Below are 17,487 nucleotides of genomic sequence, written 5' to 3' on the forward strand. Positions count from 1 at the left end.
ATACATATATGAAAAACACAAAAAAGAAAATATCTTTTTTTTTCCATTTTTTTCCTTTACGGTTTATCACGGGATATTGAAAATAGTTCCCTGTGCTATACAGTAGGACCTTGTTGTTTATCCATCCTATATATAATAATTTAGATTAGCAAATTCTAAAGTCAGAATGTTTGAAAAGTATTAGCTAGGTTCAGACTGAACTCTCATTAAGATCTTGGACCATATGTTATATTTCTCTTTATTAATATAAAAAAAACCTGAGATACACAGTGCAGTTTAATGTGATCTCAAGGCCCAGGGCATTAAAAAAAAAAAAATCACTAGATATGGCCTTCAAAGAATAAAATGTTGGGCAAATAAAAATACAAAAATACAGAAAATAAGGCTGTTTCACAAGTTTAGCACTGGCCTTTTTCACAAAATTAATTTCACTACTTGTTTAGACCAGGCATCTTAAAATATGTAGAGCTGTCTGCTTTTGTGTGTGAGAATTTAAGCTTTCTGGTTTTTTTGGGGGGGACCTTTTTTTTTTTTTTTCAGGGCCACACCTGCGGCATATGGAGGTTCCCAGGCTAGGGGTCCAGTTGGAGCTGTAGCCACTGGCCTACAGCCACAGCCACAGCAACCCGAGATCTGAGCCACATCTTCGACCTCCACAATAGCTCACAGCAATGCCGGATCCTTAACCCACTGAGCGAGAACAGTGATTGAACCTGCAACCTCATGGTTCCTAGTCAGATTCATTTCCACTGAGCCACGATGGGAACTCCAGAATTTAAGCTTTCTAAATCCTAACCAAGTGCTAAACTGAATTTGATTTGAACCTTTCTTAAAGATGTCAAGCAGCTTCAATATAGAGAGAGGGATATTCTTTTCTGTGCACAAAGGCCAAACAGAGGTTTTCAGGTAGAACCAAGAATGTATTTAGGGCTGAAAAAGCACATTCTTTCAATAGCATCGTGTGTCTATCTGCTTACAAATAAACAAAATCCATCATTTGACTGAGAAATGAGGGTTTAAGGGAGTGGGGATGGGTAGGAGTTACCCAAGCCTCTCAATTATCATCTTGGTGTCCACTGAACTAAAAAAAAAAGCAAGCTGGTTGATTAGAAGCACAACAGTTTCTCCTGGTGCTAATATAGGAGAGAAAATTCCACTGGGATCCTTCTAATAGTGGCACTGTGTGCTATAGTGGAGAATGACCTCCATATTATAGCTCTAACAAGAGTAACACAGAAATGGTGGGGATAAAGAAGAAAATCAGGCCCCACAATTCCTTTTCTATGACCCTCTTTTTCACTGAGCTCCTATGCCTCCCTATTCCCATATTCTCTGGGTCTTCTGTTGTTCTTTGTCTAGCCCCTTGGTTTCCCCCTACCCAGTGCCACGCTTGTCCAAAGTACCCCAGGTTGTGTGAGCCAGTCTCCAAAATTAAACCTCTCTGCTATAGCCCTGATCAAGAGTCCCAGCCCCCTCACTGCATCAGACTTCATTTAAGTATTAGGAGGCAAGGAGTCTTATGTCAGAATGAACAGGTAAAGGAATTCCTGTTGTGGCACAGTGAGTTAAGAATGTGGTTGCAGTGGCTCAGCTCACTGCAGAGGCGCAGGTTCAATCCTCAGCCCAGTGCAGTGGGCTACAGGATCTGGTGTTGCCACAGCTGCATCAGAGGTTGCAGCGGAAGCTCAGATTCAATCCTGTCCCAGGGAACTTCTGTATGCTATGGGTGTGGCCATTAAAAAAAAAAAAAGAACAAATGCTTTACTGGCTACCTAACCTTGAGCATGTTACTGGCCTTTCTAAGCCTCATCTTTTTCATTCATAAAGTGAAAATTAAAACAATGCTTCCATCATGGATTTCCTCTAGGTTTAAATAGGATAAAATACAGTGTATATTTCATAAATGGTAACTTATTATATATATTTAATAAGGAAAGTGCTTAAAAGAAAGAAAACTAATATTTATTGAATGACTACCATGAGCCAAATAGATGCTATCAAGCAAAAAATTTAGAGTTCCCATTGTGGCTTGGCTTAGCAGTAACGAACACACCTAGTATCCATGAGGATGCGGGTTTGATCCCTAGTCTCACTCAGTAAGTTAAGGATCTGGCGTTGCCATGAGCTGTGGTGTAGGTCACAGATGCGGCTCAGATCCAGCATTGCTGTGGCTGTGGTGTAGGCCAGCAGCTGCAGCTCTGATTCTACCCCTAGCCTGGGAACTTCCTGTGCAGCTCCCCCCTCCAAAACAACAACAACAAACAAAACAAAACAAAACAAAACAAAAAACCAAAAACTTAGAATCAAAAATTGTCATTGTGGGAACTATACTCAATATTCTATAATAACCTATACAAGAAAAGAGTCTGGAAAAAAAAAAATACGCCCTCCCCCCCCACACACAGCTAAATCACTTTGCTGTACACCTGAAGTTAACAAAAACATTGTAAATCAATGGTACTTAAATTTTTTAAAAAATTAAATGAGTTTAAAATATTTTAAACATCATTTTTACTATATGCAAAGAATTTTCCTATCAACTGCATATCAATAAAACTTAAAAAAAAAGTATTTTACTATACATTTCCTTACACATTCCCTATAACCCACAGTGAGAGTTTTTAAAGTTCCAATTTTAAAAAAATGGGTTTTTTTTGTTTTGTTTTGCTTTTTGCTTTTTAGGGCCACACCTGCAGCATATGGAAGTTCCCAGGTAGGGGTCAAATCAGAGCTGCAGCCACTGGCCTACACCACAGCAACAGGAACACAGGATCCAAGCCACATCTGTGACCTACACCACAGCTCACAGCAAGGCCACATCCTTAACGGACTGAGCAAGGCAAGGAATCAAACCTGCATCCTCATGGATATTAGTCGGATTCATTTCACTGAGTCACGACAGGAACTCCTCAATTAAAATTTTTAAAGTTCACAAAGCAAAAACAAAAGCAGAAACTTTTGTTTTGCTCACGTAGAGGTTTAAACTAACCCTTCCTGGGGATATCTGCACATTAAAGAAAGAATTTATTATACCTGGATCCATTGTTGAAGGAATCTTTGAGACTGGAAGAGTGAGTGGAAAAGGAGTATCTTTCACTTTCTTACCACCTTTCCCTCCATAGTCAGCTGCCTGCTAGCACTGAGAGAGGACCAGAGAGTCCATCTTCCGTGTCCTAGACAATAGTCAAGAGGTCTGGAAAAACCAAGGCCCGCCGCCCCTCCCTTCCTCTATGACTGTGTCTGATTTGAATGGAAATTCTGGGTCTCTTTCTGTTTCTTACCTGAGCATAAAGGGCTTTAGCATGGTGATTCCAAGCAAGAAGAACATTAGGACAGAGAAAACCATCATTGCAAACCCTAACAGCATGGCTCGGTCCTCTCCAGCACTGGATGGCAGCTTCTTATGCATATCTGGTGGGTCTCCATCACTGTGATCTATGTTTCTCTTCCCACCTGAGGTAGAAAAGGCTGTCCTTTGGGGGAAGTGGGAAGCAGACATTTCAATAAGCTCAGAAAGAAGTGGGACCAGTTGTGATCATTTTGTAATTTACAGAAGTTTTTACCCCTGGAAGTAGCATAGTGTTATAGGTCAATTACACCTCAATTTTAAAAATTAAACAAATAAATTATATATTTCTTTTTTTAAAAATTCTAACTTTAAATTCTAATATTTCTAGAAGAAACATAAAAGTAATCCTTTATGATTTTGGTTTAGGCAAATACTTCCTAGATACAACACCACAAGCACAATCTGACAGACAACAAATAGATAAACTGGACTTCACCAAAATCACAAATGTCTGTTCTTCAAAAGACTGTGTTAAAAGAATGAAAAGCAAGCCCAGACTATAAGAAAATATTGGCAAGTTATTTATCTGATAAAAGACTTGAATTCACAACACATAAAGAACTCTCAAATGCAATAATGCCACACAACCCAGTTCAAATAATAAAGATATATAAATACCAAAACCAGACAAAGATACTACCAAAAAAGAAAACTATAGGCCAACATCTTTGATGAATATAGTCGCTAAAATTCTCAACAAAATTTTAGCCAACAGAATCCAACAACATATAAAAAAGATCATACACCATGACCAAGTGGGATTAATCCCAGGTTCACAAAGACGGTTCAGCATATGCAAATCAATCAACTGCATACACCACATTAACAAAAGTCAAAAACCACATGATGATCTCAATAGATGCAGAAAAAGCATTTGACAAAGTCCAACCTCCATTCATGATAAAAACTCTTAGCAAAGTGGGAATAGAGGTAACATTCCTTAACATAATAAAAGCCATTTACAACAAACCCACAGCAAATGCAATACTCAATGGAGAAAAGCTGAAAGCATTCCCACTAAAATCTGGAACAAGACAAGGATGCCCATTCTCACCACTTTTATTCAACATAGTATTGGAAGTACTAGCCACAGCAATCAGACAAACAAAAGAAATAAAAGGTATCCAAATTGGAAGAGAAGAGGTAAAACTGTTCTTCTATGCAGATGACATCTTACTATATATAGAAAACCCTAAGGACTCAACCCAAAAACTGCTTGAACTGATAAACAAATTCAGCAAGTAGCAGGACATGAGATTAATATTCAGAAATCAGTCACATTTCTGTATACTAACATGTTCCTGGGTTGGAAAAATTAATATTGTAAAAATGCCATATTACCCAAAGCAATCTACAGATTTCATGCAATCCCTATCAAATTACCCATGACATTTTTTCACAGAACTAAAACAAACAATCCAAAAATTTATATGGGACCACAAAAGACCCGGAACTGCCAAAGCAATTCTGAGGAACAAAAACCAAGCAGGAAGCGTAACTCTCCCAGATTTCAGACAACATTCCAAAGCCACAGTCATCAAGACAGTGTGGTACTGGTACCAAAACAGACATACAGACCAATGGAACAGAATAGAGAACCCAGAAATAAACCCAGACACCTATGGTCAATTAATCTTTGACAAAGGAGGGCAAGAATATAAAATGGGAAAAAGATAATCTTTTCAGCAAGTATTGCTGGGAAAACAGGACAGCTGCATGTAAATCAATGAAACTGGAACACACCCTCACACTATGCACAAAAATAAACTCAAATGGCTTAAACAAGACACCATCAAACTCCTAGAAGAGAACATTGGCAAAAAATTCTCTGACATCAACTTTACAAATGTTTTCTCAGGTCAGTCTCCCAAGCCAACAAATAAAACCAAAAATAAACCAATGGGACCTAATCAAACTGACAAGCTTTTGCACAGCAAAGGAAAACCATAAAAATACAAAAATAATAGAAAAAAAACAAAGACAACTTACAGAATGGGACAAAATAGTTTCAAATGATGCAATTGACAAGGGCTTAATCTCTAAAATATACAAACAACTTACACAACTCAACAGCAAAAAAAGCCAACAACCCAATTGAAAAATGGGCAAAAGACCTGAATAGACATTTTTCCAAAGAAGATATACAGATGGCCTACAACCCCATGAAAAAATGCTCAATGTCGCTGATTATTACAGAAGAGCAAATCAAAACTACTATGAGGTACCACCTCACACAAGTCAGAATGACTATTATTAATAAGTCCACAAATAACAAATGCTGGAGGGGGTGCAGAGAAAAGGGCACCCTCCTACACTGTTGGTGGGAATGTAAATTGGTACAACCATTATGGAAAACATTATGGAAGTACCTTAGAAAACTAAATATAGAACTACCATATGACCCTGCAATCTCACTCTTGGGCATCTATCCGGACAAAGCTCTACTTAAAAGAGACACATGCACCCGCATGTTCATTGCAGCACTATTCACAATAGCCAAGACATGGAAACAACCCAAATGTCCATCAACAGATGATTGGATTAGGAAGATGTGGTATATATACACAATGGAATACTACTCAGCCATAAAAAAGAACAAACTAATGCCATTTGCAGCAACATAGATGGGACTAGAGACTCTCATACTAAGTGAAATAAGTCAGAAAGAGAAAGACAAATACCCTAAGCTATCAGTTATATCTGGAATCTAATATACAGCACAAATGAACCTTTCCATAGAAAAGAAAATCATGGACTTGGAGAACAGATTTGTGGTTGCCAAGGGGGAGGCAGGGGAGTGGGATCGACTGGGAATTTGGAGTTAATAGATGCAAACTACTGCCTTTGGAATAGATAAGCAATGAGAACCTGCTGCATAGCACTGGGAACTATATCTAGTCACTTATGATGGAGCATGATAATGTAAACAAAGAGAACGTATACATGTATGTGTGACTGAGTCACTTGGCTATACAGTAGAAAATTGACAGAACACTGTAAACCAGCTATAATGGAAAAAAATCATTAACATAAAATTTAAAAAATAAAATAAAGATATATAAATGGCAAATAAGCACATAAAAAGATGCTCACTGCTAACTTATACCTTAAAACACATTGAGATACCACATCATCCCTGTGAGAATGGGATTCCATCCCTATGTTTTATTTACCAAGCAAAATGAGAGCACACGATAATACAAAGTTTGTACACAGACGTTCATAGCACCCTATTTGAAAGTAGCTTGCAACTGGAAGCAACCCAAATTTTTATCAAATATAAACTCTTACATTTTTACAATGGAATAGCAACAGAGTTGATAAACATGGTACTCATGATGAACCTCAAAATATTTATGCTAAGTGAAAAAAACAAAGAAACCTGTATGTTTTCATTTGTATAAAATTTTTATCCTTAGTGACAGAAAGCAGATTAGCAGCTACTTGTTGATAGGGGAGGATGCAAGAGGGCACAAGGGAACTTTCAAGGTAGTAGGGGATGGATAAGTTTCTTATCTTGGTTGTGTGACAGTTTCATTGGTATACACATATGTCAAAACTTATCCAATGGCACACTTTAAATATGTGCCATTTGAAAAGTTAAAGATAAGGAGAGGATTCTAAAGTCAGCACGAAAACAACAAAGAGTTAATTATAAGGAAACCCCTATAAGGCTATCAGCTGATTTCTCTATAGAAACATTACAGGCCGGAAGAGAGTGGCAAGTTATATTCAAAGTTCTAAAAGGGAAAAATGTGCATCCTAGAATACTCTACCCAGCAAAAGTATTTAAACAGGAGAAATAAAGGATTTCTCCAACAAACGAAAACTAAAAGAATACAGCAAAACTAAACCCATTCTAAAAGAAATACTAAAAGTTCTTCTCTAAATAGAAAAGAAGTCAGAAGACATAGGATGGAGGAAATCACAACTGGAAAGTAATCACTTAAATAAGCCAGTATACAGATCTAAAAGGAAAAAGAAAAAAACCTATTGTAAAAGTGATGATTAACACAAGGAACAGCAAAAGGATAAACATGAAGATGTTAAAAGACATCAAAATCATAAAATGTGGGGAAGAAAAGTAAAATCTAGATTTCTTTTTTTTTTTTTTAGAATGTGTTTGAGCCTATGTGACTATCAGGCTAAAGCAAGCAGATATATGTAAGGTGTTAAAATACTTGAAAAACAGGGCAAACCAAATCAAAACCAAAAAATACATTCACAAGAACTAAAAAGAGGAGGACACAAGCATACAATAAAAGGGAATCATCCAACCAAAAAAAGAAAGGAACGAAGGAAAAACATAGACTCAACTGGAAAAGAAAGTTTAAAATGGTACTAAATACATATTTATCAATAATTACCTTAAGGGAGTTCCCATTGAGGCTCAGTGATAATGAATTGAAATAGGATCCATGAGGATGCGGGTTCAATCCCTGGCCTTGTTCAGTGAGTTAAGGATCCAGCTTTGCCGTGAGCTGTGGTGTAGGTCACAGATGTGACTCGGATCTGGAGCTGCCGTGGCTGTAGTATAGGCCAGCACTGCAGCTCCATTTCGATCCCCAGCCTGGGAACTTCCACATACCATGGGTGCAGCCCCAAAAAGAAAAAAAATAATAATTACCTTAATCCTCTAGAAGTTCAATGCACTATCCATTGAGTCATGGCACCACCTTAATAATTACCTTAAATGTCAGTGGACTAAATGTGCCAATCAAAAGACATAGAACAGCAGACTGGATTAAAAAATAAGAGTCTAAAATATGCTGACTACAAGAGACTAACCTTAGGGCAAAGGACACACATAAATTGAAAGTGAGGGGATGGAAAAAGATATTTCATGAGAATAGAGATGACAGGAAAGCAGGAGTTGTAATATTTATATCAAACAAGACTTTAAAGCAAAGGCTGGGAGTTCCTGTCATGGTGCAACAGAAACAAATCTAAGTAGGAACCATGAGGTTAGGGGTTCCATCCCTGGCCTTGCTCATTGGGTTAAGGATCCAGCATTGCCATGAGCTGTGGTGTGGGTCACAGATGTGGCTCAGATCTGGCACTGCTGTGGCTCTGGCGTGGGCTGGCGGCAAGAGTTCCCACTGGACTCCTAACCTGGGAACCTCCATACGCCATGGGTGCGGCCCTAAAGGGACAAAAATAAACAAACAAACAAATAAATAAATAAAACAATAAATAAATAAAAAACAAAGGCCAGAGTTCCTGTTGTGGCTCAGCCGAAATGAATCTGACTAGCATCTATGAGGACGCAGGTTTGATCCCTGGCCTCCCTCAGTGGATTAAAGATCTGGCGCGCTGTTGTGAGCTGTGGTATAGGTCACAGATGTGGCTTGGATCTGGTGTTGCTGTGGCTGTGGCATAGGCCAGCAGCTGTAGCTCCAATTCAACCCCTAGTTTGGGAACTTACATATGCAGTACGTCTAGCCTGGAAAGACAAAAATAAATAAAATAAAGGCCATAAAGAAAGACAAAGAAGGACACTAGTTAACAATAAAAGGATCCATTCAAGAAGAAGATATTACAATCGTCAATATATATGCCTCTAATATATTAGGAGCACCCAAATATATACAACAAATACTAACAGACATAAAAGGAGAAATTGATGGGAATACAGTAATAGTAGGAGATTTAACACCCCACTCATCTCAATGGACAGATCCTCTAGATAGAAAATCAATAAGGCAATAGAGATCCTGAATGACACAATAGAAAAGTTAAACTTAATTAATGTTTTCAGGATATACATCCCCCCAAAATAAAGATATACATTCTTTTCAAGTGCACATGGAACATTCTCAAGGACTAACCACATACTGGGGCACAAAACTAACTTCAAAAAATTTAAGAGTATAGAAATTATTTCAGGAGTTTCCATCGTGGCACAGTCATTAATAAATCTGACTAGGAACCAGGAGGTTGCAGGTTCAATCCCTGGCCTTGCTCAGTGGGTTAAGGATCCGGCGTTGCCATGAGCTGTGGTGTAGGTTGCAGACTCGGCTCGGATCCCGTGTTGCTGTGGCTCTGGAGTAGGCCAGCGGCTACAGCTCCAATTCAACCCCTAGTCTGGGAACCTCTATATGCCGTGGGTGTGGCCCTAGAAAAGGCAAAAAGACAAAAAAAGAAAAAAAAAAAAAAAGAAATGGACAATTTCCTAGAGACATACAACCCACCAAAACTGAATCAAGAAGAAATAGATAATTTAAACAGACCAATCACTAGAAATGAAATAGAATATATAATAAAAACACTCCCTACAAATAGAAGTCAAGGACCAGATGACTTCACATGCAAATTCTACCAAAGAACTTATACCCATCTTTCTTAAACTTTTACAAAAGATTGAAGAAGAAGGAACACTTCCAAAGACACTCTATGAAGCCACCATCACCCTAATGCCAAAACCAGGCAAGGACATTCCAAAAAATAAAGTTATAGGCTTATATCTTTAATGAATATAGATGCAGAAATTCTCAACAAAATTTCAGCCAATCTAATCCAACAACACATAAAAAAGGTCATACATCACAACCAAGTGGGTTTCATCCCAAGTTCACAAGGATGGTTCAACACACACAAATCAATCAGCATTATACACCACATTGACAAAAGGAAAGTCAAAAACCACCTGGTCAACTCAATAGATGCAGATAAAGCATTTGACAAAATCCAACATCCATTTATGATTAAAAAAAAATCTTACAAAAGTGGATACAGAGGAAATATATCTCAACATAATAAAAGCAATTTATTGACAAATCCACAGCCAATACAATACTCAATGGAGAAAAGCTGAAAGCATTTACCACTAAAATCTGGAACAAGGCAAGGATGCCCACTTTCATCACTTGTATTCAACATAGTATTGGAAGTACTAGCCACAGCAATCAGACAAACAAAAGAAATAAGATACATCCAAACTGGAAGAGAAGAGGTAAAACTGTCACTCTATGCAGATAAAAAGATACTATATAGAGAAAATTCTAAGGATTCCACACAAAAACTGCTGCAACTGATCAATGAATTCAGCAAAGTAGCAGGATACAAGATAACATTCAGAAATCTATTGCATTTCTGTATACTAATAATGAAATGTTAGAAAAAGAATATAAAAAAAATAACCTTTCTGAGTCACGCCTTAAAAATTAAATACCTAAGAATAAACCTGATCAAGAAGGTGAAAGATTTACATGCTGAGAACTATAAAACATTAATCAAGGAGATTAAAGAGGATTCAAAAAAATGGGAAGATATCCTGTGCTCCTGAAGTGGAAGCGTTAATATTGATAAAATGGCCATACTACCCAAAGCAATCTACAGATTTAGTGTGATCCTTATCAAATTACCCATGACATTTTTCATAGAACTAGAACAAATAATCCAAAAATTTATATGAAAGAATAAAAATTTATTTGGAACCAGAACTGCCAGAGCAATCTGAGGAAAAATCAAAAAACAAACAAATAAAGCAGGAGACATAACTCTCCCAGACTTCAGACAACATTCCAAAGCTAGAGTAATCAAGACAGTGTGGTACTGGTACAAAAACATACATACAGATCAATTAAACAGAATAAAGAGCTCAGAAATAAATCCAGACACCTATGGTCAATTAATCTTCGACAAAGGAGGCAAGAATATAAAATGGGAAAAAGACAGTCTCGTCAGCAAGAGGTGGTGGGAAAACTGGATAGCTGCATGTAAATCAATGAAACTAGAACACACCCTTACATCATGCACAAAAATAAACTCAAAATGGCTTAAAGGCATAAACATAAGACAAGACACCATAAAATTCCTAGAAGGGAACACAGGCAAAACATTCTCTGACATAAACCCATCCACTGTACAAATGTTTTCTTAGGTCAGTCTCCCAAGGCTATAGAAAAAAAACCAAAAATAAACAAGTGGGACCTAATCAAAGTCCTTACAAGCTTTTGCACAGCAAAGGAAACCTTAAGGAAAACAAAAAGACAACCTATGGGGGAGTTCCTGTTGTGGCTCAGCGGAAATGAATCTGACTAGCATCCATGAGGATGCAGGTTTGATCCCTGGCCTCGATCATTGCCATGAGCTTTGGCGTAGGCTGCAGATGAAGCTTGGATATGGCATTGCTGTGGCTGTGGTGTAAGCCAGTGGCTACAATTCCAATTCGACTTCTACCCTCAGAACTTCATATGCCAGGAATGCGGCCCTAAAATGACAAAAAAAAAATTGAAAAATTGATATTTGGAAAAAAAATAGTAATACATACACACAATGGAATACTACTAAGTCATTAAAAGAACAAGATTGTGTGCCATTTGCAGCAACATGGATGGAACTAAAGATTCTCATACTAAGTGAAGTTAAGTCAAAAAAGACAGATACCATATGATATCTTTTATATATTGAATCTAAAATATGGCACAGGAGTTCCCGTCATGGTGCAGCAGAAATGAATTCCACTAGGAACCATGAGGATGCAGGTTCAATCCCTGACCTTGCTCAGAAGGGTAAGGATCCGGCATTGCCCTGAGCTATGGTGTAGGTCACAGACGCAGCTCGGATCTGGCGTTGCTGTGGCTGTGGCATAGGCTGGCAGCTATAGCTCAAATTAGAACCCTAGCCTGGGAACCTCCATATGCTGCGGGTGTGGCCCTAAAAAGACAAAAATAAATAAATAAATAAATAAATAATAAAATAAAATATAGTGCAGATGAACCTATCTACAGAACAGAAACAGACTCACAGACATGGAGAGCAAGACTTGTGGTTGCTAAGGGGGAGGGGAAGGGAGTGGGCTGGACTGGGAATTTGGGGTTAACAGATACAAACTTTTACATTTAGAATGGATAGACATGAGCTCCTGCTGTATAGCACAGGGAACCATGACCAATCATTTGTGATGGAACATGAGGAAAGATAATATGAGTAAAACAATATATATGTATCTACGACTGGGTCACTTTGCTGTACAACAGAAATTGACAGAACAATGTAAACCACTATAATAAGAAATTTAAAACATACAAAATACTTTATTAAGCACACAAAAAACATGCCATTTATTATATTTCAGTCATTAAGCTGTTCTTGACAAATCTTGGGGGGAAAAGTGGGAACATTTACCAGCCCATGGAGGGTAGAGGGATGATTCCATTTGCCACTCACCCCAGGGATGTGAGCAGATTCAAAGCAACACACTGAGCTCTTACATTCAGATCTTAGTTAAAAGTCCACCTAGGGAGCTCCCATTGTGGCTCAGTGGAAACGAATTTGACTGGCATCCATAAGGACAGAGGTTTGATCCCTGGCCTTGCTAAGTAGGTTAAGGATCCAGCATTGCCATGAGCTGTGGTGTAGGTTGCAGACGCATTGTTGTGGCTGTTGTATAGGCCAGCTCCAATTGGACCCCTGGCCTAGGGAACTCCATATGCCTTGGGTACAGTCCTCAAAAGACTAAATAAATAAATAAATAAAAATAAAAGTCCACCTAAACAAGCTTAAACGATATGTTATTAAAAAAATTATTTTTCATGTAACAAGACTAAAGAATGTCACCTGGGTGAAGTCTTTACAAATCCGTTTAATCAATGACTAGGAAAAAATACCTTTAAGAAGTTTTATCCCCCCCCCCTTATTTTTTTGTCTTTTTAGGGCTGTACCCGTGGCATATGTAGCTTCCCAGGCTAGGGATCAAATCGGAGCTACACTACAACCACTCAGGATCCGAGCTGCGACTGTGACCTACACCACAGCTCATAGCAACACTGGATCCTTAACCCAGTGAGCAAGGCTAGGGATGGAACCTGCAACCTCATGGTTCCTAATTGGATTCGTTTCCGCTGTGCCACAATGGGAAATCCAGAAGTTTTTATTCATTTTAAGTAAATAAGTGTCACGAACTTATCTTTCAGGGATATTACATATCCCCCTGAAAATATTTTATTACATTGTTTTATGAACTCCATATGGAAAGAATGACTCTGAAAGTTCACATTTGGAATTAACAGCATCCTGAAGCAGGATTTGACCTGTTCTTTCACATCCAGCTGTTAGAAAGGCAGCTCATCCACCGCAGGACTTTCTGGCCCAAGGCCCAGTCCACTCAGAACAGTGAGGGCCTTACTGCTCCCCCTTCAACCCCCAGGCCAGGAACAGCTCCGCATCCCTTCTCTCCCACTCTCTGCTCTGCTCTAGCAAAGGAGGTGATAAATTCTTTCACAAGAGGGCGTCCAGTGAACAAAGCCCAACACAAAGGTCACCAACCAGTGACCATGGACAGCGTCCAGCCCACAAATGAGTTTTGTTTGGCCTCTTCTGCTTTGTTTTTTTCATATGGGATTAGTTGCTAACACTTTTAAAATCATGAAATCTCGGGAGTTCCATATGTGGCTTAGCGGTTAACAAACCTGACTAGGATCCATGGGGATGCAGGTTCAATCCCTGGCCTCTCTCAGTGGAGTTGCCGTGAGCTGTGCTTTAGGTCATAGATGCAGTTCAGATGCCGAGTTGCTGTGGCTGTGGCTGTGGCTGTGACTGGCAGCTGTAGCTCCAATTTGACCCCGATTCAACCACTAGCCTGGGAACTTCCATATGCAGTGTGGGGGGCCCTAAAAAAAAGCAAAAAAATAAAATAAAATCATGAAATCTCTAACAAAAATGATGACTTCTACTTTTGAAAAAAAATCACAAGGTCCTCATTCCAGCCCATGAACAACCGGCTGCACTGAGCAGAGGCTGCCCGTGTGGACAGGGGTGTTTTCTCCTGTGTGTCACAGTCCCATGACTTCCTGTATCCACTGTCACTAATTTGCCATAGGTGGCAAATCTTTTTTTTTTCTTTTTTTCTTTTTAGGGCCGCACCCACGGCATATGGAGGTTCCCAGGCTAGGGGTCAAATCGGAGCTACAACTGCCAGCCTATGCCACAGCCACAGTAATGCCAGATCCGGGCCACGTCTTTGAACTACACCACAGCCTACGGCAATGCCAGATCCTTAACCCACTGAGCAAGGACAGGGATTGAACCAGCAACCTCATGGTTCCTAGTTGGATTCATTTCCACTGAGCCACGATGGGAATTCCCGGTGGCAAATCTTAACAAAATCTCAAGCGGAAGAAATGCAATCATAATGGTAAAAACTCAGGCTCCATCAAGCTGTTGTAAAAGGCTTACTAAATTTTGAAGCTGGGTAAAAACCCTGTCAAGGGAATTCCTAGTTGTTTTCTTTCAAAAGCATATTTTATTCTCTATTCCCTGTCTCCCCCCTTTCTCTCCCAAGCTCCCTTTCTCCCTGGCAATATCTTCAGACTCGGAAGAGAGTGAGGGGAATGTCAGGAAAGCCAGGATGTTCTGGGAGCCTGTTCTGGGAAGCACTGCTCTTCAGAGATGGCAACAATGTTGTTAACACTATTTGGGGAATCGAGGACCTGGCTTGGGATTTTAAATCTCCTTTGATATTTTACTCACCCTCTATTATCCCACTCTCAGAGAATGGGCAAGGGGAAGACTTTTAATGAAATTTGAACCAGTATATTTTATATTTTCCCAACAAATATGATAGCTTAAGACAAGAGCTTCAGCCCCAAGGGAAGGTATGGATATTTTGTAGGTTCCCAAGGCCCAACAGCTGCATTTCTCTTGTGTTCTGAATCTGAGCTTTAGCTGCTTTGTATTTTAAAGTATCCTGAAGGTTTATTGTCAGATATCCATAGAAAGCATGCACAAAAAGGCTAATGATGAGGCCTCTCTGCATTTCTGACATATTGATCTAACATATCCAATTATAACTGGATGTACAAAACTGGCATAACCTGATTCTGATCTAATTTAGGAATAAGACAGACCTTATAATCAACTATATTTTGTCTTTTTAATATTTCTCTCCACTTTGTTCCAAGGTTTTATGAAAAGTTGATAACCTCAAAGACCTCTTGTGAAAAAGTTATTTCATGTTTGAGGGAAAAAGATAATATAATATAATCATTAAAAATGAATATACAGAAATATTTTTATTGTTGTAATAATAAAAGGCTTCTATTTCACCAGCATAATGGACTAGACACCTACTTTCACTGGAAACAATAAAAATTCTGGTCAAAGCTTAAAAAAGGAGTTTGAAATACTCAAAGAACAAAAACTATGTGAAAGTAGTAACCCAGAGGGGAAAGTGAACAGAAGCCAACTTTAACTTGAAAGCAACTGCAGAACTTAGTGACCCTGAGCTTCAGTCTCACCTCCTCTTACAGGGAGGACACAGGGATAGGAGACAACGCCCAGGGCTATCCATTGTGTCGAGGTTCATGCTCTTAACTAGGGCTGTAACCCCTAAGACCTCAGATTCAGTGTAAGGTTGAATTGGAAGTAACCGCCTCCCATACATAACTCCCAAAGAGAGTGCCAGGAAAACACCCTTCTCAAACCCTGACACTGGGTAGAGGACAAAAACTATAACCTCCCCTGAGACTTCACAACCTCAAGGTGATCCTCTAGAGAGTTTACAGCCTGAATTCACACTACCTGGAAAAAACAAAACCTCAAGCTAAGAATTTCATTTAATGTTGTCTCAAGTAGTTGGTGCCCTCTGATAGCTGCCAGTGGTAAACACATAACTTCTTTAGAGGAGCTTACCTCCAATCTAGACCTTGAAGGAATCATATAAAGATTCAAGAAGTATATGCTCTTGGAGTTCCCATTGTGGTACAGCAGAAACAAATCCGACTAGGAATCACGAGGTTGCCGGTTCGATCCCTGACCACACTCAGTGCGTTAAGGCTCTGGCATTGCCATGAGCTGTGGTGTAGGTTGCAGACATGGCTTGAACCCTGTATTGCTGTGACTTTGTTGTAGGCCAGTGGCTACAGCTCCAATTGGACCCTTAGCCTGGGAACCTCCATATGCTGCAAGTGTGGCCCTAAAAAGCGAAAAAAAAGAAAGAAAGAAAAAGAAGAAGAAGAAGAAATACATGCTCACATCCCAAAGTCATAACCACACTAAGGGCCTCTGAATGAGAAAAAATAGACAATAGAATCAGATTTTAAAAAAACCATCAAGCTTTTTTTCGCTGCCTGACCGCCACCGTCATGGGTCGCATGCACGCTCCCGGGAAAGGCCTGTTCCAGTTGGCTCTGCCCTACCGCCGCAGCGTCCCCACCTGGCTGAAGCTGACGTCTGACAATGTGAAGGAGCAGATCTACAAACTGGCCAAGAAGGGCCTGACTCCCTCACAGATAGGTGTGATCCTGAGAGACTCACATGGTGTTGCACAAGTACGTTTTGTGACAGGCAATAAAATCTTGAGGATTCTTAAGTCCAAAGGACTTGCTCCTGATCTTCCTGAGGATCTCTACCATTTAATTAAGAAAGCTGTTGCTGTTCGAAAGCATCTCGAGAGGAACAGAGAGGATAAAGATGCTAAATTCCGTCTGATTCTGATTGAGAGCCGTATTCACCGGTTGGCTTGATACTATAAGACCAAACGAGTCCTTCCCCCATATTGGAAATACGAGTCATCCACAGCCTGTGCCCTGGTTGCATAAACTTGTTGGTTGTATGCAAACAATAAAATCATTGTTTAATTAGAAAAAAAATAAAAATAAAAAAAAAACTTCAATACTAGACAACATGTAAAAATGTATCTATAGCATGTTTAAAGAAATAAAGGAGGGATTGAAAATATCAGAAAGATAAAATGCCTCTAAAATATAACCAAGCCAATATTAAAAAGAACCAAATAGAATTTCTAGAAATAAAAAATAAAATCATTCACATAAAAACTCAATGGACATATTTTACATCTGAAAAGATAATTAATAAATAGATCTTCAAAATAGCTCAAGTATAATCCAGAGAGGATTCTTTAATGTAAAGTACTGAAGTAAGATTAAGAAGCATGGAAGATTATAGAAGCATGGATAAAAAAATTTATCATAAAGCCTACTGAATATTCCAGAAGAAGAGAAGAGAAATAAGCCAAGCAAAAATTTTTAAAGACAATAAAAGTCCAGAAATGATGAAGATCCAGTCCACAGATTCCAGAAGTTAAATGGCATAAAATAGAAAGAAACTCACACCTAGATACAACACAGAGATATTGCACAGACACAATATAAGATAAGAGAAATTCTTAAAAGCAG

General features: G+C 38.8%; 2 protein-coding genes across 2 annotated transcripts in view; one reads left to right on the forward strand and one right to left on the reverse strand.

Moving 5' to 3' along the window:
- Window positions 1–17,487, reverse strand: part of KCNMB3 (potassium calcium-activated channel subfamily M regulatory beta subunit 3) — a 128,137-nt gene that overhangs the window by 10,493 nt on the left and 100,157 nt on the right. Inside the window, exon 4 of the mRNA XM_084990369.1 lies at window positions 3,282–3,473. Within this exon, the coding sequence (XP_084846495.1) occupies window positions 3,282–3,409 (128 nt within the window). The 5' untranslated portion in view covers window positions 3,410–3,473. The remainder of the gene's footprint in view (window positions 1–3,281; window positions 3,474–17,487) is intronic.
- On the forward strand, window positions 16,425–16,961 carry LOC100621400 (small ribosomal subunit protein uS15). The gene is given in 1 exon segment (XM_013982222.3): window positions 16,425–16,961. A coding segment is annotated over 1 exon segment (456 nt). The 5' UTR covers window positions 16,425–16,434; the 3' UTR covers window positions 16,891–16,961.

Source organism: Sus scrofa, chromosome 13 (assembly GCF_054392235.1).
Source record: "Sus scrofa isolate SSC_HxYL_T2T_F1_AM1 chromosome 13, Sscrofa_HxYL_maternal_Yorkshire_Landrace_v2.0, whole genome shotgun sequence".
In the NCBI taxonomy this organism is placed as follows: Eukaryota; Metazoa; Chordata; class Mammalia; order Artiodactyla; family Suidae; genus Sus; species Sus scrofa.